At 39.5% G+C, this 24,780-nt stretch overlaps 1 protein-coding gene across 1 annotated transcript in view; it reads right to left on the bottom strand.

The window, feature by feature from the left end:
- The window catches only part of RALGAPA2 (Ral GTPase activating protein, alpha subunit 2 (catalytic)), a 156,895-nt gene that overhangs the window by 48,149 nt on the left and 83,966 nt on the right, over positions 1-24,780 (bottom strand). The window contains exons 25-37 of the mRNA XM_010005126.1: positions 17,736-17,864; positions 16,264-16,392; positions 14,941-14,999; positions 14,515-14,623; positions 13,853-13,963; positions 13,447-13,515; positions 13,139-13,276; positions 12,469-12,652; positions 11,180-11,948; positions 10,794-10,865; positions 9,727-9,850; positions 8,580-8,735; positions 860-1,018 (exon numbers count right to left, since the gene is read on the bottom strand). Coding sequence (XP_010003428.1) covers positions 860-1,018; positions 8,580-8,735; positions 9,727-9,850; positions 10,794-10,865; positions 11,180-11,948; positions 12,469-12,652; positions 13,139-13,276; positions 13,447-13,515; positions 13,853-13,963; positions 14,515-14,623; positions 14,941-14,999; positions 16,264-16,392; positions 17,736-17,864 — 2,208 coding nt within the window. The remainder of the gene's footprint in view (positions 1-859; positions 1,019-8,579; positions 8,736-9,726; positions 9,851-10,793; positions 10,866-11,179; positions 11,949-12,468; positions 12,653-13,138; positions 13,277-13,446; positions 13,516-13,852; positions 13,964-14,514; positions 14,624-14,940; positions 15,000-16,263; positions 16,393-17,735; positions 17,865-24,780) is intronic.

Here is a 24,780-nt window from a genome sequence, read left to right as displayed (position 1 = left end):
CTGTTTCTTAATATATAACAGCTCTGCATTCACAACTTAAAAAATTTTGGTAGACAGGTTATCTGATATATGCGTTTTTCCACAGCTGGTTATTCTCTGGGACAAATATTGTCCCTCATATAAGGGAAATAGTATTTATCACACCAATGACTTTCATAAAGTGTATTTCATACACAGTTTTGCATCCATAATGTACCAGACAAGCATTTATTAAAGTAGCATTTTTTTATACCTATGTACAGATGTACATACACAAGACCCTGACATTTTGCAAACGACATATATCCATTATTTTAAAAAAATGTCTCAAATGTGGTTGCATAACAATGCTTGAAACAGAAAATACTAAACCTCAAATACTTTGTTTGATTTAAGGATATTCAATGCCTACATCATCCCACTGCGTCAGATTACGAGGATGGTCTCAAAAACATGTGAGGTTATGCACGGTACCATATGTACAACAGTGACCAAGCCGTATGGGGTGAATTAGTAGCAAATTAGGAACTTAAATCTCTGTTATTTTGCTTTTATTGCCTGACACTAGAAACTCACCATGATTTTAAACATTGTTCTTTGTACAATAACTCCTATGGGCTGAGAATTCTGAAACATTTCTCAAAGCACTAAGCACAAATATAGAATTAATTAGAGCAATTTTGATTGTTATTAATAATTCTAGTTTGAAAGTAAAAGCTTCATGCTCAGCATATGTTCAAACCCAGACAGACAGACAGTGTTTCATATTTGCTGGAAAAACAACCCCGAACTCTAAACCACTGAGCTTTATTTAAGCAACAAAACTGTTGCTCACCTGCATAACACATAGGATAGGTCCAACAAAGCAGTCAAAACCTACCTCTGGTTTCTTCATTATCTCTATGAAAAACATGTGATTCTTCATCGGATAAATAACAATTAAAACATCTCCAAAATCTGTGGGTATAATGCCTCGGCGGTAGTTCCTGGTGTGTTCAGACCAGACGATGTGAACCTCATCATTTCCCAAGTGACGAAGCTGCAAGAGCAAATTGGCTCTTTATTAATCAGAGTGATAACAACAGTTTATGAGGGGTCATGGCTTACAAATTGAATTACAATGCTCAATAGTAGAAATATTTCATTACAGAAAAAGTTAAAATATTGTTTTTCTCCAGTTGCTCATGAAAAGATCAGCTAAATAATTTGCATTGTTCAGAATGCATTGTTGTCTGATGGCTTAATTAAGTAATTATCAAACTAGCCATTAGCATGATATGTAAATGTACATTACCTACAACAATTTAAAATGGAAATCAGAATTACGAGAACCAAACACTAGTCAACAGAACATCATATTCCAGCTAAAATAAAGTAGCTGTGACAGAAACAAACACCTTGATGCCCGTCAAGAAACCTCCCATCATGAACCGCTATTACTAAATTTATTGTATTACAAATATCTCCTTGCTGACTCTATCTGGAGAGGACTTTTATTTGAAAATGTGAGCAAAGTATCTGGACAACACAAATTAAAGAAGAACTGGAAATACTGCAGGAGTTACCTTTTTATTTGGAGCAGGGTTGCATAAAAATATGGATAAAATCTAAATGTGCCATATACCAAATGCATCTGAAAGTCTGTGTGTTTGCTTTGTTACTGGTGGAACTGGAGGTGATCTAACAGATGGCAAAAAGTATCTGGCAATCATGTACAAGCTACGCACAATAGTTTCAACTGTAAGCTTTAAAGTTAAAATTTAATCCACATGCAGAACATCAGCCCAAAGTGTAAAGAGAATTTAAGTCCCACTTAAAGCTTAAAAGACATCCTGCCCTTCCCCCCGGCCCCAATTTTGTGCTAGCCCCTGGAACAATGTGCACAACAGAGCTAACAAAGAAGCCAAAACCTAGCTCTGCCTTCTTGACTGTCTCCGTGTGGGGAAAAATAGGAAATTAAAAAAAAAAAGGGGGGGGAGGGGGAGGTGTGGTGGGGAAGGTAGTGATTTTCATTGGTAAATAACAACTGAGTAATCTCCACATGCCTTGTATCAGCCTGTGTTGTACTCCTGAATTTCCCCTCTTTAGAACCAAGTATCACTTTTAGAAGGGGAAACTTTCACTCCTGCATATCGGGTAGCAAACTGTACCCTAGTTGTGAGAGAACATGGCAAAAACATAATACATTATGAGAATCAAAAAGCTAAAATTATGAACTTTGCTTAAAGTAAAATAAAGCTAAGTTCATAGAGTGACTCAGATTTGCCATTTATTCTAAATGAAACAGAAGAGAGTTAGGTTTTATTTACACCTACAAATACGACATTTTCAGTTCTGCTTGAAGAAAATACAGATATTTTGTGCCTTATAAAAAAATGGAAACATCAACAATACTATTACTAGTGCTTTTTACATGAAAAAAATCAGTCCAAAAAGTCCAAAAAGTCCAGTTCTTGTCATCATCCTGATTTCTGTGAGCTCTCTTATATTTTCTTGATTGCTCAGTAAAAATAAAGCACCATCCAGGAAAATACTTATGTTGATAATATCACAGTGCAGTCTGACACATATCAAAAAAACTAAGCAGTAATTCCCATGTACGACAAAGCCCTGATTTCACTTTCTGTGAGCAGACACAGCTAGCTCACCTTAAAAGTGATTAAAAGCCAGATGTAAAGCTTAGTCCTAAAAACCCAAAGATCTGTCTGGCTACAAGGCTTTGTGCACAACAGGTTACACATAGTGAGGATCCAAGTGTTTGGCAAAGCTGTTTTGCACCCAGGCGAAGCTGAGCTGTAATTTTCTTTGCATGCTGAGCAAGGGAAGGACCCAGCTCACAGCAGCTGTATTCAGAGCAGCCCAACGGCGATGTATTTGTCAGCAGTGCCCACAATTTATCAGGCTGAGCCCAGCGCACCCCGATACTAAAGAGGGCTCTGGCACTAGCTTTGTGGCGCAGAGAAAGCCCACAATGGCAGTATTTAGCAATCTCTGCTTCAGAAAGTCCAACAAATAAATATGGAAACAGAATCCTGTAATAAGGTGATGCAATTGCACAGTTGCACAGGGCAATTCAAATTGAACATAGCTCCTCTTTCTGCAAAAACAAAGCATGAAGAAGAGGCTGCCTTGCCTCCTTTTGCTTCTGGAGTGATAAAAACCATGTATCACTACAAAAACAGTAACGAAAATATGTCCAAATCCTGCTTAAGAGATCCTTTATCAATCACAAGGATCTATGTTGATAATAATCTAATATTTTTCATACTAAAGAATCCCAAAACATTTTGTACTTATATCACATCCAAGACAATAAAACTCAGTAAAACACAGAGAAGTTAGATCAACCAAGGCTTGCTGGGTTTGAGACAGGAAGTGATGGCAACGAGCTCAGAATCTTGCAAACGTGGTGTGGTAATAGATCACTCCCTTTGCTACAATCCTCATCTCATGCTAGTAACTAATTGTAAAGCTGGAGTTACTACCTGTCAATGCTTTGAAGTCATACATCCTTAGTAACTGCATTTGTAAAGGTATAATGTTGCAAATATAAAATTGGTATTAATACAAAATATTTGTTCTTGAAAGATAACTTCATTGATTAAAAACATGATCATCATCTTATTGGTGACAACAAACCAGCTGCTATTTTCCTGTATTGCTCATTCAACGTATCAGCTGTGGGGTAGACTCTGTACCTTGAAGGACATAAGGAAGGTTTGGTCAAAGGTCCAAAGCAACACAAATGCTGCATTTGGAGCCTGAGCCCCATGCTGTGCTGTCCAAGCAATTTTAGGGAAAAAAAGTACACTTAAAAAAAAATTCCCCAGTAGCCAGGAAAGAAGAGATGTATTAAAAAGCAAAACCAAAAAACAGAGTAGTTCAACCACAACTAGTCAGATTTTTTTGTTTATTGCTGACGTGAAAGATCTCTCTACAAATGCACCTCTTGAAATTGCAATTGCTTCTCTCCCCAAGCGAGCTGGCAGTGCATGAATTTTCCGCCTGCACGCAAAAACACATTCACTAACACGACCAAAATACACGTGTCCTCAGCCACACACACGCTCTGCCACAGCCAGGGCTGGACGTCTGGGCTAGGCTGAGCTCTCAGCGCCTGGCAGCGGGGTCAGCGTGTAGCTCCTGACATGAACCAGGCTGATCCCATCTCTGTGTGTTCCCTGGGCCTCGGAGGGCGGGGAGCCTGATGGGGCATGGGGAGCCAGGCATGGGGAGCCTGGCATGGGGAGCCTGGCATGGGGAGCCTGGCATGGGGAGCCTGGCATGGGGAGCCTGGCATGGGGAGCCTGGCATGGGGAGCCTGGCATGGGGAGCCTGGCATGGGGAGCCTGGCATGGGGAGCCTGGATGGGCGCTGCCATCTCAGGCACTGCCATCCCAGCGCTGGGGCAGGTCGCGCTGGCTGCCGGGCACTGCGGCCCCGGCCCACACCTCCTGGCCTGACCTCCTTTCCCTGCTAATTGCATTACCCAGCCAGCTGGCTCCAGAGAGCAGTCGTCTGTTGGGCTGAAGAATTCCTGCTTGTGGGGAGGCAGGGCTGCTACTTTTGCTAAGTAACAGTGGGGGCTGACATCCCCATTGTCTGGCTGACAGTGTACCCATCCTAAAATCTAAGTTTTATTTGTAAATTAACCGAGAAACTTCCTGCCAGAACAGCGCTGCCTGGAGACTGATAATGTGTGCCTTTCATTCCCTTTCACTCTTACTGTATCACTGCCAATTTGTTTTTCTGCTGCTCGCCAGCCCTAGGCTATAAAAGCCTTGTAAGACATAAGTGCAATTATAGTCCTGGAGTCAAATGAATTGGACAAATCCAATAGCACAGCTCTGTCCCCACTTTGCAAACCCCTACAGCAGTTAGATTAGCTGCTAAAAATCTAATCTAGCTCTAGCTAACAAATTTCTTCAGCAAAGGAGCAAGAGTTCAGAATGGGGTTGCAACGAGATTTCTGAATTGAAAAAGTTCTGCTATGACAATGGAGAAGACGGAATAAATCACTTAAAAATTCTGCAGCTCATTTTTAAGCCGTTAGGTACAATTTAGGCAGAACAAGACAGGGGATGGTAGGATGCTGTTACTATGATTGATTTTCATTTTTGTCACAAGACAAACCAGATAAAAAGTTTAGAACCAATGATGCTGAACCCTACCGCAGCAAAGGATATCAGCTGAATTTTTATTATTCCACTAGAAACAATTTCTTTCACGGCTGAGAGATAATTGGAGGGTTTTTTCTCTCCCCCTCCCCCAAATGAGCAATATAATATGTCAGGATATGCTTCAAATAAAGGAATACAAACTGCAAATTACAACTATACTGCATAAGAACACAGGGCCAAGTTCATCCCCAGTGGAAGCACACTTATTCTTGTGTATTTATACCAGAAATTAATTTATCCTTTTGTGTTCAGTGAAATATAAAGAACCATAATAATATATTTAAGTAAAATTACTGCATCTGCTTAATTCCCCAGCCCACAGAATTTATGGCCTGCTGTACTACTTCCTTGTCCAGCAGGTGGTAAGACCTTCTGTTCTGCTCTGGATCTTGTGAGCCAAACACACTGACTGGTATTGAATTCTTTTTGCCTGTCTGGAGGCAAAATAAGCACAGAAGCTGCCACAGAAATGATAAAGATTTCAGAGATAGGGGGCCTTAGGTCCCAGATGGTATCCATGCATCCCTATTTGATGGAAGCAGGGAGAAGACAAGAAAAAAACTTGTGGCCCCCATTGCATCCTGATTGGCAACATAATAAAATTTTCTCCTCAGTAATACTGTCCTCTGTCACCAGAGAGAGTTCTCTCAGAGCAAACACTGAGATGAAGCAGGCACTGAATGACAACACTGCAATCTGCCTTCTCCTCACACACTGCTATGACAACAGCATTAATGGAAAGAAGTCATAAACCCCAAATAATCTCTTTTAACGTGGGCATGCTGCCCCAGTAATCTGAGGTGAGGACCTCAGCCCAGCATGCACTGACTGTTCAGTGAGCAAGAGGAAACACAGAAGTACCTGTGATGACTTGAGGGCTGCCAAGACCATGTGAGTGGTGGAACATTTGGTCACGACTCTGTTCACCAGGTATTGCAGAATTCACTAGTGCGATATTGACAGGTGGGGAAATAAATACATTTCCTCTCATTTAGCACGCATTGCAGGCAGACACGTGTTTTTCTCTTCAAGCACACATGCCAGTTCTGGTCTGCACCTGCAAAGGCTGCCAAAATCAACATAGGACTGCTGTGGACTGAGGAATTTTGTTGCTAAAGCATCAACGTACTTGCCTTTATGTATTTCAGTACACGGCCTCCACAGCTAAAGTTCACAAGTGAAATTTCAAGAATTTGACATATTTAGAGTTGCAAGAGTTCTTGCAGGATGTTAAGTATTTAGGAATAGTTTGGATATACACTCATGCTTAAAACACTGGTTTCCAATGCACTCTAGTTCACTCATCAGAATTTTCAAATAATTAGAGGACTATCAATCTTCCAGGAATTTTACGGTGCTTCTGAAATGCATCTTGCAGTTTTGTAAAGTTTGTGAGGAAGTCTGTGCTAATTTGCACAGAAATACAGGCTTGCACACGAAAGAGCTGTGACAAATTACATGAACCTGTTCTGTGCAGAAGCACAGAACCATGGAAGATTGCATGTTAAAAGAGACCTCTGGAAGTCATCTGGTCCAACCCACCACTTACACTGGGGCCAGCTCCAAAGGTCCATGAGGTTGCTCAGAGCTTTGTCCTTCTTTACAGGAATACACAGTTTGATCCCTGCAGGGTTCCATTCCTACAGCAGATTTAAGGGGTTTTTTTTAAAGTCTTAAATCAATTACTGTGTGGTATTTTCTATGGATAACACATACTGGAGCTGGCCTTGTTTCCTAGCTCTTCAAGAGTTGGAGACCAGCAACTACTAAATGCTTTTGCTTTTTGTTTCATGCAAAGAAGAAATTCTTCTAAAGCAAAGATAAGGAAGACAATTAAAGAGAATAACCAGACTCCCTCAATGTTTGTGTTAATCCCTAATGTGGATGGGAATCAGGAGAATCAGTAAAATAGACTGACTGCAATTAAAACTCAATTTTCCTCCTGGGGTAGCTCTTCAGACTGTGTTCTCTCCTCTCACAGGTGATGTATTACTCAACAGCTAGAGGATATTTCACTGCCTTTGCTTTGCTTCCATAAAAACCAGGACTTACAAGGAAAGAGACTAAACGACCAAAATTTGTGTAGGAAGAATAAGACTGGGAAAGACATGGTAGCTGTTCTGAAACATGACTAAGTCTGGCTGCAAAATAATCTGTTCTCCATATCCCTGTGGAATCAGGTAAGAATAAACAGACTTAAGCTGAAGCAGAGTACAGGCTACAGGAAGTTTTCAGATGGTACAAAAAGTGGAACATAGGAATATGTTGCCTAGGGAAACCGTAAAGCATTCATCACTGGAGTTTTTAACTAGCAGCTGGATAAATACTGGGGCCAGGAACAATAAAAACACAGACAGTCCTACCTTGGTAAAATGATAGAGACTGTCCAGCCTCTTAGTGCCTACCACAACCCTGCCTCTCCACTCTAAATTACTCAGGTTACATTTTTTTCCACAGTCATGTACATCCACAAATATGAGTTGCATACATAAAGAGAAACATGTAATTTTTTTGACTTTTTTTTGTTTGTTTTTTAATGATCGATATCACAATAAAAAAGAAGGTTAGAAAGGCTCTTGCTTTATGATTAAATGCTGGGCAATTTTTCAGGACCAGTAATCAGAAATTCCACCTTTTTATTTCAAGGAAAAGCACGTTATTCTGAAACAAAATGGACAACAAATACAATCACCCAGTGACATATTTATAGACAATTTTCAAAGCACAATAGTATCACATGGTAGACTGGATAGCTGTAGCAGCATTACAAATGCGTATCTACAACCTATGCAGGACAAGCTGCCAATCCTAATTAAAAAGGCAAAGATTTGGTATGCACCTAGAATCTTCTTTGACTCTAAGCAGCAGCTGGCAAGCACCATAATCTCAAATCACTCCTTCTTAGAAAAGACAAATGACTAAGTACTGATACCAACAACATTTTTTCCTCAGTTCTGGCCATCCATCTTTGAAGCAGAGTCTGTATGTCAGAATTGTGAATATCTGGATAATGGCTTTCAATATCAGATGGCTGCTTTTGGGACTATGCTTGTCATTTCTCTTTCACTTCTTTTCTGTTACACGCTGGACAATTCATCTGTAAGGTTTTATTATGCTGCACTTGGTTGTTTTGTTCTACCAAACTACAACAGTTTTGGCAGGCAGACAACACACAAATGAAATTATTGCTAATATTATTACTAATGGTGGTATTTGAGGCTACCATGGAAATGTTAATTGTGTTTCAGAATCCAGAACTTAGATGCCATTTAATTCAGATAATCTAGCTGCAGAGCACCATGTGGCACAGCAAAGATGGCCTGCTAGCACCAGTCAGCACAATCTGTTTTGAGTCTAAACTTTAATTTAAGCACTTAAAGACTACAGACAATATTTTTAAATACACAGCAAATTATTTACCTTTTTGGTGAGTGAATCGTCTGAATCTGAGGGCATTCTTGTGGACACATGAAAAATGATTTCCACAGTAGAGGTAGCATAATAGGGCGCTGTCAGTCCTGTGCTGCCATTGCGCTGCAGGCCGCCCATGAACCCACCATGTGTTGAAAGATCAACCTGGTTGATTGAAAGTCATCATTAGAAGAAATCTGAAAAGGCTGTTGAATAATCAGTATTTATTTATATTTCAAGACTCGGTGAATTCACCACTCTAGAATTCTTCAGCCATCCCAGAGAAAAAGAAGTCTTCCCCTATGGGTTTGTGATCTGTGCATTTGATCTGGCTGTTTCCCATTCTTGTATTTGATGTGTACTAGACGCAAACACCTCTAACAAGGCACAGAGTCATTATCTGTATGGCTCTTTTACCTTTCCCTCCAGCAAAGAACAGCAAAGAAGCAAAAGCATTCTGTCCTGCATAGCTGCTCTAAGGGCTGTGCCCTCTCAAAGCACGCACTGCCAGCAATAATTAAGTGCAGAGAACTTCTAAATTACAAAGAAAAAACTGCAAAAGAAATCGAAGATTTGTACAAAAGGAAAAAACTTGGAAGAAATTATTCTAGATTAGTCAGAAGAAGTGGCTCTCTGTAGACCAGCCTGTGTCCAAAAGTTTGTTTTCCCAGCTGACTATCCTACCCCTCCCCTGTAGACCTTGTATCACTTAAATACTCAAACATGAAACACAGCTAGTCTCTATTTCAAAAAACATAAGTGTTCATGTCCTTTCAGTTACAGACACACCATTTCAGCAATGCAAACTAAACCCAGATGTTTTTGTCCTTCATAAAGCAGTCTTGTGTTTGGGTATGTGCTCTGATCCCATGGAGAGCTAAAAGGTACTAAAATTAAGGTAAAATTATGCTATAGGTCTTAATGATGCACAGGCAGAAATGTCCACTGCAGCATCACCTGTCCATTACAAACAGGAAGGATGGGTTCACCCAGAAGTCACATGTGGATTTACAGCATTCAGCTGAAAAGGTCATATTTTAAGTACTGCTAAATATTTAGTGTGCATTACAATTTATCTTTGAGAATTAAAAAATACACAGTGATATAAGTGATTTATTTTCCATTATGTTAGCTTGCCTAAACTTGTAACTATTACCTCCCAGCCCAGTCCAGCAACAAAATCTTCATAGGCCTGGCTTCCCCTTTCATTGGAAAGTATTGAACACTTGTCCTCTTGTCCTTCTGCAATGTAAAACACTGCAATCTTGTGGGTTTCACGGCTGTAAATGGATATAAAAAGAAAGTTAAAGAAGTTTTAGCTCAACATTTTTTTTTAGATCACCTGCACTCAAAAGTTTATTTTATGCACAGAAATACATTACTCAATTGCAGTTGCAGAAATATATTTTCACCATTATTTTTTTCCCCATGACCACACTGCCGAGACACCATAGCTCAGAGAGCTGAGTCTACTCCTTGTGTGCATCAGAAAAAGAGACTGAGGAGCAAGTTCCAATGACAGAGCTAATTGCTTACATCTCTGCAACCTTCCAGAGACAGCACCATTGCATAGGTATTAAATGGGAGCAGCACTTGACCCATGGAATTTTAATTATGGGGTGATGATATTATGAGAAAGAAAACATATTGACATCCATATCCTGGGTTGAGTTTTACAAGGCTGACAGTGACTGTTGGCTTATTTGAAAACAAGATGAGAGGAAAATTGCTGGGATATAAGAAAATCAGAACTCTGCAATGCTGCAGAACTTACTCAAATAGCTAGATGTCAAGTAATGAAAAATAAAACCTACTATTCAGAACTCTATTCTGCCACTACCTGGCTGTAGAGTAGATGCATGGAGATTGGACCTTAAAACACTGTGCTTGACACTGGGATTATCCTGCAGAAATTAGTCCTTTGTGTGAGCTAAGCCAAGGTCACATAACATTTTGGAACTTCTTCCCTCCTCTTCCACAATAAAGAAAACAGGGAATAGGTTGCTGTGTCTTACTAATTGCTACTGATTTTTAATTCTATGTGTACAGTGCCAGTGAAAATAGCTTGTCCATTCAGGCTCCAGAACTCTCTAGAAACAATCAATTTTTCATACAAATGCTTGTATCATTAGCACACATCATTTTAAGGAAGTTTTGGTGACATACTCATTCCTTCTTTGGAAACACTAACCCTATCCATAGTGTTCAGTAAATATTACCTACCACTGGCGGGAATCCAGATTTTTCAGTTCTCTCAGTAGTTTTGAATTTTTCTTAAGAAGATGAAAGCTTTTTCTATAAATATATTTAAAAAAAAAGATTTGAAGGAAAATGCCACAAAGTACAGACACAGTATTTACTCATTCAAATATCTAAAAGAAGGGAATCAAAGTAGCATGATTTAAATGATATTTTAAATTATTATTATAAAGAATTAACATACATCTATATAAAACAATCACTGAAGCAGGTACATGGAACAGTTCAAATGTATGCTCTGGCTACTACTCAACTATCTAAATGTTGCTTTATTGGGTGTGCACAAGTTTGGGGGTAGAAGTGAGACAAGTAAGAGTACCATAAACACGTTCTGAATCCCCTCTTCCTACCTTCTATCCCAGGAGTTCATTCCCAAGTCATTTAGCAACAGCCGACAGAAATAAAAGGACGCTTGAGGTTCAGAAGGACGTGGTTCTTCCTGACAGGCCACCTTCATACTGGAGTCTGAGCTGCACTTAAATATATACTCTCTTTCCTGGGCGCTCTGCCTCATCAGGGCTTCAGTGATGGCACTCTCCTGGTCACAGCTCATGCCAAAGGGTGGTGGTGATGGCTCATTCAGCTTCCGCTGCGGATGGAAAAGGCACTCGGGACTGGTGTTACCGATCTTTTCCAGCAACTGATCGAGAGCGTCTTCTCCTTCTTCCACCTGAGCCACATCTTTCTGGGAAATGAGGTGGTGCTCAGGGTTGCCTGAGAACACAAACGCATTCGCTGCGCTCTGCCGTGGGAGGCAGCCCTCCAAAGGTCCGTACAATATCCTGCCATCCCAAGAGTACTTCCCTGAGATGTCTCTGACAATTACCCTGACGTTTGAGGGGGCGGCTGCTGGCTCAGTGTCTGTCTTCTCTGCTGGGATTTGGAGGTAAGATATCAGAGTACTGTCATTAAACACAAAGAGCTGCAGGTTGGGACTCCGGAAGACCTCTGAGGACAGCTCCGAGGACTCCACATAGGAGTTGTCATGGTTCTCGCTAAGGAGACTGTGGAGAATGGCAGGGCCTCCGCTGAGAGGGTAGTGGCTCAGGTGATTCACCAGGTGAGTCATAACCATCCGTGCAGTTAAAGGTATCAATTCCAAATTCCTCCTCCTCTTTTCTAAAACGATCAATGAAAAGATAATAGGTGAAAAAGAGCAGCAAGAGACAACTAAAAAAGAGCATCTGCAAATTTTTGTCGTATTTCAGAAGCTTGCCTTAGTTGTCCTCCTAACCCTTCCTGTTCAGGAAGCTATTTACAATCACTTTCCAATAAATTCTACCTGTCACATATTTTTATTTTACCTTTGACATTTTGCCTACTGTGACATCCAGGTCCCTACAGCACAGAGGAAGTTCTGCACACTGACTGCATAACACCTGCTGCCACCACAGTTTCATTTGGCAGGTCAAGATGTTTCCCCTTAACTCCTGTATTCCCACAGCCACCATAGCAAGAGAGACAGATACAACCAACAACCAGCGCTTATTGATCTTCAGCAGCACAGTGGTCAAGTTTGTTGTATGTATGAAGCAGGAAGAGACTTTTTGGATCCCAAGATGTTCCCCTCAGCGCAGGCAAATAAATCAGTTATTTCATAAATCAATTGTGGTCCAATGAGCACATGCTCCATGCTTACCCTCAGCCACAGTGAGCAAGTTGCCCAGATCTGTGGAGGAGTGGCACTGGGCTGGCTCAGAGCTCTTGACATTTCCCAGTGGCAAAAACGGGTCATAATCACTGGAGGAGAGATCTGCCAGGCTGAGCACGTAATGGCTTTGCTGGGTATATGTGCTGGAGCCATTCACACAGCAGTGCAGAACCTGCAAGCAGGCAACAAGGACATTGAAGGAGTAATAAAGTATAAATTACAGTACCCACTTAAACACATTCAATGTGGAGTCACCCAGCATAATTTCTACGTTGTGAAAGCCAGGGCATGTTAGAAAAACCACCTATGCCCAAATGCAGCATTTTTAAACTAACACTCCTTGTATTTTGTACTTCAACAGCTGACTTCAGACTTTCTTTTTTATTTTAGCAGCCTCATTTCAAATAATTCAAATATTTATGCTATGGCTCATTGTTTTAAACATTTTACCTTCCTCTCTTTACCATCCTCTGTCTATTTTACATCTTTGATCTTATAATCTTGACATTTTGTATTCTTAACTTCTCATCTATATGACTTCTGCCTATACCACAAGAATTCTACAGCTTACTAATAAAACTTCTGTGCCTAACAGAATCTGTGAAAAGCATCTTTAAACATCTAGACACAATAAATCACACTGATTCCTCATACTCACTCTGTAAATATAGTCCAGTAAAGGAGCTTTGGATGCATGTTGATCTTCAAGAACACCAGCAGACACTGGATCCAATAGCATTTTCATGGGTAATGCCATACACCAGTCCAACAAGCAGAGCAGCAATGAAACTATAAACTACACAAAACCATGTAACACAGTATTTAGGTATATTCCGTTAAATTCACTCAAACTTTAAGGTATGAGTGTGGTATTTTAAAATATGAGTCATATGAAAGTGACTTCATTTAATAACTATGGCAAACAACACAAAGAAAGATTGGAAACTTCTCTCTTCAGTTACAAACCTTTTTATCTGCTTCCACAGAGGAGTATTCAGCACTCGGCAAAAGAAATGCAATGGTGGCCACAAGGATCTATGTTAAAAGAAACAAAATTCCAGAAAGCCATTTAACTTCTTTCACTGTGAACAGAGAGCATGAACACAATTTGAACAGGATACAAAAAGGTTAAATTCACTTAGGAATATCTAACTGCCCTGGAAAATCAATGTCCAAGTGAAACAAAAAGTTTTCCTTAGTATTTTGGATATAAATCACTACAAATGAGAGAAGCACACTGGCTCTAGGAGTACAGCAGGTACATCTCCTAACAATAATTGTAGAAGAAAGAAAAAGTTAAAATAAAGTCACAGCAGCTCAAGTAAGGAATTAAGACCATTTCCATACAAACATTTTAAAGAAATTGACATACTTCAGTAATTTTTCTGGAAAGAGAGGGTTCATACTTCTGAAGCTTTTGCCAGTAAGAAACCAGCAGCTGAAGAACATCACAGGCTACCTGAGCCACCAGTTTATTAGAAAACTGGAAGAAAAGAAAAAATTATTAAAAGCCAAATAAAATATGCAGATACAATAAAATGCATTCAGTATTTCTACAGTTTAAATTATTTTGCATCGATACAATGAGAAAAAATGTTAATGTTGTGAAATTCCACTGTCAGCACTTGGAAACAGCAGGCCTGACATGACCTGTGTAATTAGGTCTGTTGTGGGAAGGGTCTTTAGGTACATAATCATAAACTAGTTTTGCAAATATTTTCACTTTTGTATAGGATGCCACCTTGGCAACACTCAAGAACTATGAACAACTTCACAGGAGCCATAAGGATCTAAACTGTGCTTACTGAACATAATGAGCTCCTAATGACAGGCAACAGAGTTTAGAACTGGGAAACAGCATCTCACTACCAACATGCAGAAAGTCCTGAGTTAAGCAGTATCCTCTCAGCGCCTTAAACAATGAAAAAGCAAACCAGCAGATTGTGCTCCATATAACCAGCACTTATTGTAAAGAAATTAAATTACTGATTCTGTAAAGAAATTTACTGATTACAGAGACTGTCATAGTAATACCTTCAGCGTCACACCTATGACATTGATGGCCTCCTTCACTTGGGGGTGGTTTGTGCACTGTGTTAGCTCTTCACATATCCAAACTCCAAGGCCACAAATGGCTATGCACCTTTTTTAAAAGAAAAAGTGTTTTTTGTCAGAAGTTTTAGAAGAATATTTAGAAAAAAGAGGGAAAAAAAAAAAAAAAAAAAAGAAAGAAAAAGAAAGACATGCACAAAGATTTGATCTCTCTTTTCCCTCTCTCAGGTCACGCAACAGGTCAACACCTTCATGGTGTGCAGTGAACCTCATCTCAATAGGACTAAAGTGAGTAACTCATCCAAATAGGATCAAACCACAAGACAGTAGTAACAACTCAGCTGTACAACACCAGAAAATCAGTAGCAAGAAGGACTTCCCCAGTTTTCCTTTTCCTCCATATTCTACCTTGCAGCTTCACTTGGCTCCTCTGTGGCATTCTTCAACAAAATATTTATGAGGTAGCACTAAAATAATAAAATAAATTAGAATAAGCATATTTTGCAGATACCTACTTTAAAATTGTTGAATTTTGAGACAGTTACAAGTGAAATAACTTTAATTCTCAGTCCTTTGTTAAAGGACTTTTACTAAATGCCAATTCTTTTTTGTCACAGGAGAAATACTGATTACAACTCAAATATATAGGCCCTTGTGGATAAATTTCATGGACTTAAAACCATGAACAGTCAGTGAGACAAAAATCAATTTGTTTTGAGAGTTGATGGGTATTCACTAATCATGAGTGATGATCACTAGATAATATATAGTGTTTAAGTTCTAAGCAAGCCATGTTTTGAAAAATTCAGTTTATTTTTTAGTACAGAGAAGACACCTTTAAAATCTGGAGAGTAAGATTGCTCTGTGTGAGAGCAACTATTTGGACAGGTTTCACCTGCAACAAGGTCACCTCTGTCAGGTCTTCATGGCATAGTGTGTGTTAATTCTTCCCCACAAAGAGTACTGCTGTGAAGGTCATTAAATTACAAAGCTTTCCATCCAGCAAAACAATTAATTCTCAGGGAACAACCATTCACTTAAGTTGATGGTTCTGTCAAATAGTGGAATTTTCTTAACTTTTTACTATAATACTAGTAAGGCAAAAAAATATCTCCCCTTACACACAACCCACATCTCTTACAGGACAAGCTAATGCACACAGATGCAATGAACTGACACTTTAAATAATACCACCATCATTTAATGAATTGACCTGACAGGCATCTGGCTGGAAAACATGGCATTTGATCATAGCCAGGTCACTCTCCTTGAAAATAAAATGTAATTTGCAGTATCTAAGCTGTGCTAATTTCATAGTGCATCTTAAGCAAAGCAATGCTTATCAAGTAAGTACATATAATGGGTGCAGTTACGGGGTTTTGAGGAGGAGGAGGGCTTTCTTTTTTTAAACAAAAAGTGCATGGTAAAAATGAAGTGATTATGTAGCAAAAATGTTAGGTTCTGTAAGGATGCAGTAAGAAAATGTGAGTCTACCTTCACGTCTGATGTTCCCGCAATGATATCTCCCGCTTCCGAAATGGGCCGCAAGAGCGGAATTTCTTGGTAGATATTTGGGAAGCAAACTAGAGAACCAAGGATGGTGTGAGCTTCTGAGCGGGGAGCCTAACGAAGAAAAAGTAAACAAAAAGGGTTTGTTCATAAAATGGGCTGTATTCACAATGCAACTCTGAAAGTGCCCTGAGGAAATGCAGTAAGAAAATGTGAGTCTACCTTCACGTCTGATGTTCCCGCAATGATATCTCCCGCTTCCGAAATGGGCCGCAAGAGCGGAATTTCTTGGTAGATATTTGGGAAGCAAACTAGAGAACCAAGGATGGTGTGAGCTTCTGAGCGGGGAGCCTAACGAAGAAAAAGTAAACAAAAAGGGTTTGTTCATAAAATGGGCTGTATTCACAATGCAACTCTGAAAGTGCCCTGAGGAACGTCCTGGTAGCTTTTCCTTTAAAACCAACAAGAGCAACATTAAAGGAGTGACTTACAGGCATTTGCCTCTGCTTTTTGCTGCAGTGTTGCTCTGCAACTTTTCTGAGGCCAAGCTCCTCCTCTAGCAGGGACCTGGGCTCACTCCTAAGCATATTCTAGATTTTTACTATCTCCTCTGTCATTACACAACCCAACTATCAGCAACTTGGTGTCAATAAAAAATACAGAACAACCTAAAGAAAAGCTGAGTGTTATTTTTCCAGCACTACTATTAACTGATCATGTGACAAAAAGGACAGAGCAATGCACTCAAACTGACTGTATACATGACAGAGATGCATAAAGGGATTCCTACTTCAATAAAACCATCAAAAGCAACATGGCATGGGCTATAAAGGCATTAACTACTGCTGTGTAATCTTGTGTAATGTTGAATATACAACACACACTAAGTTTTATGCTTGCAGGAGAAATGGAAGGTGGTGTTTGCTTTTTTGTTTTTGTTTTTTTTCCCAAGGAAAGCTGAGTTTTTATTTCTTATTAGCAATTTAAGCTTTGGATCAATGATTGGGCTATCAGTTTTTTAGAAGTGATGTGTGTCAGAAAATGAAGGGCTGTAAAATTCTTGAGGGACAATGGAAAAAGGGTTCCTAAGCTCACCATGTCAGTCTGCTGGAATAGGAGAGGGCTGTGTCCCCGTGCAAGGCTGCCTGCTCTGCTGCACAAACATCCAGAGCAGCAGCAAAAGCACTTGGCCAAAAGGGACAGAACAGTCTCCCTTGAACTGGTGTTTCATGTACAACAAAGCTTGCCTGCTTTCCCAGACCTTTAACCCTTATTACAGCATCCTATCACTGAGTGGCCTTTTAACTTCTCCTTCACTAATTTACTCTTTAAGAGTCCCATTTCTACTAGTTCTGATATTTAGTAAGAAATTCTGCATTACCAAAGGAGTTCCATATTTTCAATATTTGCCCAGCGAAAAAGAAGCTAATGAGATTCTGAAATCCAAGTCCTGCTTTTAGCACTGAGGCGTGCTGCAGTATTAGCCAGGATATGATTTCTCACACTTTGGCCTTTTGATGAAACACCTTTGCAATCCTAGCATGTCACCTTATCCCACAATTTCACACATCAGCTGCCATGGTATCCACCCCAAGAGCCCCGTTTGGTGTTGCACTAATGAGTCACCACCTGTTAGAGCAGAGCCATGGGAAGCTCGTTAGCACACACACAGGGCCAGGCAGCAGCACACTCACCTCCAGCAGGTCTGTGCTCAGCACCCTGGCTGCTGCCGAGATGAAGTCCCCGATCAGCATCGTGAAGCCAGGTAAGCCCAGGAAGAAAAACCAAGGCGGGCAGTGCTTTATGACAGTATTTAAAATATCCTGAAAGAGAAGACACCTGTTTGAGAAGAAATGTCCGGGGGGGGGAGGGGGGAAGCCCAAAGCTAAAAGGGAGAGTTTGAGATGATTTCACTTTGCAATTCACCAGTTCCACTTCAATCCAGGTGATTATTCACAGAGCCACACAGCTCTACGCATAACTGATCATCACAGAACAACCACGCTTCCCACTGCAGATTCACTTACTAGGAAAAGTGCATTTTCTATATTGGTAATACTTGTACTCTTAAACTCCTGTTAAAAAAAAAACACCAAAAAAACCACCAAATACCCATTTCTCTGTGTCTAGACATAAAAGAACTGCTCTCTTGTTATATAAGACTTTGGATTCAGGCATTCAAACCATTAATCAATTTAAGATGAGGCATTACACCTCTCCAAATGAGGCATTTCCTAAAATCCCATTACTCAAAACTCTGTAGGTGTAAAAACACAAGATGACACAAATGGCTGCTGCCTTTGCCCTGAGGGAGCTCATGGCAGTAACTGACAGCAGGTGCTTACTACTGCTGGGCTGCTCCAGCACATACACGGGTTTTAGCTATTCTGGACTAGTCGCAAAACACAGCAATGTCAAATGCAAGAAATGATCATATACAGCTCAGTAACACAGATCAATCTATGCTAACTAGATTATTCTAAGTCACTCTTCTAAATAATTAAGACAGCAAATACAGATAAGCCTTGGGGAATGAGGTGTTTTGCTGAACTTCGGAAGGAACAGGGTTGTCGTTTTTAAGAGGTAGCACTATGTGTAACAGATCACCAACCACAGCTCTGCTCTCATCAGTACCCTGTGACACAGAACCTGTCTGAGATAAGCGCTTCAACTGTAATCCTTTCACGTTTCAATTCTTCACAGTCTCTCCAAATCGGAGCAAAGTTCCTATATTTGAGTTAAGATTTCCTTCCTACAAGGTTCCAGCAGGTTTAAAATAAGGCACAGAAATCTATATAATCCTTACCTGCAACATTGTGTTTGCTGAAGAATCAAATAAAGCTATTTCTATATTGAAATATATTTTTGTCTCCATAAAATTTCAAAGAAAAGTTGCAAAGGAAAACCATTTTCAATGTCCATCTTTACTGGTTTTATGATGTGCTAAAGAAGGCTTGAACTCAAAAGTAGTCCCAGAACGTGCCCATATACTTGATTTCTACATTAGAAACTAAAAAAGTCAAACTCATTTTTCTCTGTATGAAGATATGCTTTAACTACAATACTGTTTTCTCAAAGCACTGCTAAACACCTGGACAGAACCTATTTAGTGTTCCGTTAAGTATTTACAGCAGTAACATCCTATGAAATAATTGTGTTATGTATTTTAAATCAATAATATTAGTTTTTAACATAGTAGCAGGTAATGCTTTCACTTTCCTGAATAAGCCAAAATGCCACTCGAGTTAATGTTTAAACAAGTTTTAATCACTTCCTTTGATACATTTTAAAGTCAATATCAGTCAATGCAAACATTGAAAAAGAGAGAGCAGATGGATGCAGCAGCTCATAAAGTGGGTGGTAAACTCACGCTCAGAGCAGAACAAAAGACCCACCTTTTTATAATTAAGGGTCTGATTAATGCACCGGGCTCCTCACCACACAACGCACCTGTAATTACCAACAGAGCCAGGTACTGTGATGTGTTTGGTCTCTGAATAATTGGGCATCAAACTCCAGGGCAGCAGATGGGAGTACACTTCTGTTGACATATGCCACAATAAAAGAGCCCATGCTAACCTGGCCTGAAAGGTAACAGAACGTAGGAAGTACAAAGAGCTGCTACAAACAACTGCATTAACTCCTGTCCTCGCTCCATCAACCCCATCTGTTAAATACCACCGTAGCAATCACTAGCTTCATGGCCTCCAAACTCTCACCTGTGGTGGCTGTGTGCAGAACACTTAGAAAATGAGGATAAAAAAGTCATTGCAAAACCATTACTTCAACCTGTGAGTTTACAGCACGCCATAACTAACACAACTTTAACAAACACTGTGACAACACGCACACTCCAAAAAGCTCCAAGAACATCCTTGCACAGGTCTACTTGCTGTTTATGAGATGTACTACTACTGCTAAAAAGTTATTTTTCAAAGTAAGAAACCTTTGAAAAAATTATTTTTAAAAGCTAATGAAACAATCCTCAAGTCCTTTTTTTTTTTGTTATGTAGCTTCAAACTGAAGAATTCGCACCACAGACCATACAGTGTGGTGATACAACACACAAACCACTGCTAAAGGTGAGCACTGTACCAGTGCACAAGAGTTCAAACAAATGTGGTCAGCCTAGTCTGCCTTTAGTTACCACTGTAATTTTTCATCTCAGGCATTTCCATATAAAATTGTGACAGTTTCAGTGACTGCGTTTAAATTCATATGAGGCAGAATATGTCCTGGCTGTAATGTTGTTGTTCTACTTGATCAGAGTCCAAACAGAACAGAGAGGAAAGAAACCACAGCCCGGGAAGGCGCCTACAGGTAAATCCTGACCTTTTTTCTCCCATTCCCAATTAGCCCACTTTCCTGCACAACCAAGCTAACAATAAACACGCCGTTTCACGCAGTAATTCAGTAGCGTTGCGAGCTTATCAGAAGATTCAGGCTTATGAGAAAGCAACCAAGTGAGAACATATGTCCTATCAGTGATACTGTAAAAAATCAGGTAATTCAAACAGAGGCAAGTTGTTTCCTTCCCTTCAAAGCGCTGTTCTATAAATGTAAACTCTGTTCCGCAGCTTACAGCCTAGTAAATGAATCACTTTAATTGAATGCTATGTACACAGTAACTGGAAAAACACAAGCAATAAGAAAAACATATGGTGATGGCAATAGAAATTGGTTTACTCATTCTGTGCAGTGTTGTTTCTTTACTTCTTTCATAATTGACCTTTAGAACGATAAACGTGTAAAACAATTTTGGTTTATTATGGCTCCAAACCTTTCAGCAATTACACAAAATGAAAATTTAAAAGGAAGTATTCATTCTGGAAGCATTTCCATTGTTTACATAATTGCACAGCTATAATTTAGTGTTCATGTTGTTGTGAAAAAAAGGACCATTATGGACCATTTCAATTCAAAATGATGCTCTGTAGTGTTAAAAATGGGAAGGAGGGGAGAGACGGGGGCAATCACATGCATGTCCTTCTCAAATGCATTAACCCTATAAATGGCATAATATTTCAGTGTAGATTAATCTAGTAATCCAAATAATAAGGTCACAAACATCCATGGAGTAAGTGAAAAAAATTTATGCAAGTTCACTGAAAGGTCAATAACAAAAATATTCTTCACCTAATTTTTGTTCAAGCTTTTGCAGCTTACAGGTGTAACCAAATAGCCTGCCATCTGCCTTCATCACGTTTCCAATTGTCCCTCAACAGGAACAACATGGATTTTTCACTTAAAGTTCACTCTGTTCTTCACTGAGAGACACCTCATTAGGGGCTGAAATTTACAGCACGGGCAAGATTATGAATTTACACAAGACTTAACTGGTAAATCCTTAATTATTTTTTTTATTTTAAAGGAACAAACACTTCCATTTACTTATTCCAGTTTCTCCTAGCTATCATTACATCTTAGGCTAGAGTTAATTTGTCAGAAATTCAATTCCAATAAAAATTTATGAAGTATTTTGACACCACCAGAAAGCTCAGGATTAGCTTGTCAGAAAAATTTGTTTCAATCTGTCATTTAAATCTAACCTCCAAAAAAGTTGTATTTGCTGAACTATCTTGTGCCCAGAATGCAATAGGGAGAGATATTAACAAGAAGAATAACACATTGCATTTGTAAAACACAGGTAAGGTTATTCACAAGGGCTAAAGATGATGGATTACAGCGTAAGTCACCTGCTGGTAACTGCTTCTTCCCCCCTAGACTCCATTAGAAAGATACCCTCTTTTACAGTCATGTTAATAAGGAAAAACCCCACCCCAAAGCCCACATACTGCTAGAAGGGTGCTCGGATGCCCTATTAACCAAGATCAGACAGGGGACAGAGCAGAATTGTTTCAGCTTCCCCCCTTTTAGAGTATGTTTGATATTTTCACAACTGAGCCCACTGGGATGAATTATGTTATTATTAATTGGAGGAAATCTTCTAGGTTCATGCGCACTGACAGGGAAATACCTAAATACCCACTAGTTTCTAGGCCATGGCACTGCTTGAAATGTTGAGGAAAGTTTGTGTTGCTATGTGGATTTTTCTCAAGTGCCTGCAAAGTCTTGGACTGTAAGAAACCAAGGTGGCAGCACTGAAGCCCCTATAGAGCACAGGGGTATTGATGTGCAAGGAAGTGAATGCACCTTGGAGACAAGTAGAGGAGCTCCCTTTGGTGCACAGCAGGAAAGCAGGTCCTCCACCTCAGGTGGCAATTAGCATTAGCAGCACTCGTAACACTTTGCACTTTCACCTGTGTGCTGTATCAATTTTCAAGATGGAGGAATTGATTTGCACCTTTTTATTAGAATATCCAAAAAATGGCATACAGTTTTGCTTCAAAATAGTCAACTCTCAGAATTTATCGTGTAACCCTGCTTAAAAGATGAAGAGCTAAGTCAGAAGTTGAAGTAATACATGTCCGAAGCAAAGAAGCAAAACTGCACAGAGAGGGAGAAGAATGGATCCAGGAAGAGGCAGTCCAGTTGAAGTAAGCCACAGGAAAGGGGGAAGTCAAGCAGAGGGCTCAGGATGACAAATGATGGAACAGCACTGCATTGCAGGGGTATGTGAACACACCATTACTTTGGGAGATCCCGAAGCTCCAACGCTAACTGGAAAGGTAGAAGAAATGGTGTGAGCAAAATGGAAGGATGACGTTGCTTCTATTTTGAAAACTCTGTTTCTATTCTAGACAGAGTTCAGAAAATCCTCACAAAGGAGCTTACAAACAAGCAAGCACTCCAGAAAGACACTGCTGGAAACACAAAAGAGACAGAACACTGTCTACAAAACAGAAATTTGGGTGGGATGGAAGCAATGTAGAAAAAGCACCAAAAAAAACCCCAAAAAACAAACAACTCCCAAAACAAAACTACCAAAACTGTTCTAGATCACACAGCTCTTCCAATTGGTATTACCTGTCCTCCATTTCAGTCAATCCTAGAAACTATTTTTCTCCAGCAGTTCCTACTTATCCTGAGCAGAAGGGTATGCAGGATTTCCTGTGAGATCTTGTATTTGTATTTTTGTCTGTATTGGAAATGTGCTGTCAACACTTTATCAAAGTACTCAAAGGCAAATTTTATACAGAAAGTGGCATTTGGGGGAGATTAAAGAAGGAGAAAGTCATAGTAGCCATTGGAAGAGAGTCAGAAGAAACTAAATTATAGGAATCTAAGCTTTAATAGACTGTATTATCATTATTTTATTTTAAATAGCAGTCTAGAAAGGAATCTAAATTGTATTATGGCTTCTGAAATGGTGTACAACTAAGGGTCCTCATTTGCAATATTATCAGGCAGAAATCCAGGCAAGAAGCACTTATTCCACAGCATAGAAAAACCAAGGCTGCTCATTTTTTTGTACCTTTAGAAGACAATGCTCTACCCAGCTAATGGCTGAGCAGTCTAGAAATTGTGCACCACTATCACTGTTGAATAAGAAATCAGCAGAAATATATAAAAGCTTACAAGTACTCTTTTTCTTTTTTTTAAACTTCAGATCAATGTTAATACAAATAGGTATCTAATATGGCTTGTCTGGCAGCAACTCCACTAAAAAATTCTTCCTATTTTAAATTAGCCATCTCTCAAATGAAGAGCTATAGTCACCCTTTCTACATAGCCAGTGAAGCTTCCTTTACATAAATTAGCAACAGTGTATTTTAAACAAATTAAGAAACTTATAGACAAGTATAACATACAATAGTTTCTCATCATCTTTATTTATCAAACATTTCACCTAAGTCATCCTCTCACTGCTAAAAGGAATCAAGCTAAAAACATAACTGTTAACTTCTCTGCCTACAGCTGGGCTGCATTCTGTGGGCAGCCCAGTCTGCATGTGCTGAAATTTAATCACCGAAGACATCTGTCAACTCATTTGGATTTGGACTTTCTTTTTTTTACTTCCATATTTAAAGTTTGTTCTGCTCTTAACATCACTCAATTAAAAATAGCCATCAGCACAGCCTCTTTTCTTGTCTATTAGTTGTCCTTTCCACAGAGAATTTCTGATCTAATACCTTTTATTGTGTTCCTTAATATCTTCTTATAGATATAAAAGCATTCAATTCCAGAGATACTCTGGCAAGCCAGTATACTTGCACATATATTAAACTTATTTGTTAAAACTGACTTCAAAAGTCAGGAATACAACTATCCTGTTAGCTCACTTCTCAGATGACCTGTGAGTATTGGGAAAACCCTGCTGGCATGTGTTGTCACATGGTTACACTGGGTTAATTGATACTAAAGCCCTGGCAGTAGGGTAAGGCTGTCTTAAAAAAAAATGACACTAAACAGCTGAGAGCTTGAAACTTTAAAAATACTGAAAACCTGCCTCTTCTTTTACAGCCTAACTAGAAGGTGAGCACCTAACTTGCACAGCACTGTCTTCTGAAACTAAGAGTGCAAATTTAGACGGAAATAAGGCAGTGTCACAAAAATCCACAGAAATTTTAGGAGGAAACGACCTGCAACCTAGAAGGATTATTTAAGTACCAAGAAGTCCAGAGCTGAGGAATCAGAATTTTATCTCAGCAGATGGTTTTATGAAAAGGGGGTTGAATCAGCAGTATTTTTAAATCCTTTTGGCACTCTAGTTCTTCGGCAAAATCTAGAAATCCATGATGCAAGGATATGTTTATATACCTTTTCAACTTCATGAAGCAAAAATTATTGCTACAGTGAGCAACTAGTAGCAACAATAAAATACATTTCCTTTCCTGG

This window comes from Chaetura pelagica, unplaced genomic scaffold, assembly GCF_000747805.2.
Source record: "Chaetura pelagica isolate M959 unplaced genomic scaffold, ChaPel_1.0 scaffold171, whole genome shotgun sequence".
Classification (NCBI taxonomy): Eukaryota; Metazoa; Chordata; class Aves; order Apodiformes; family Apodidae; genus Chaetura; species Chaetura pelagica.
This window is presented reverse-complemented; position numbering and strand designations above follow the sequence as displayed.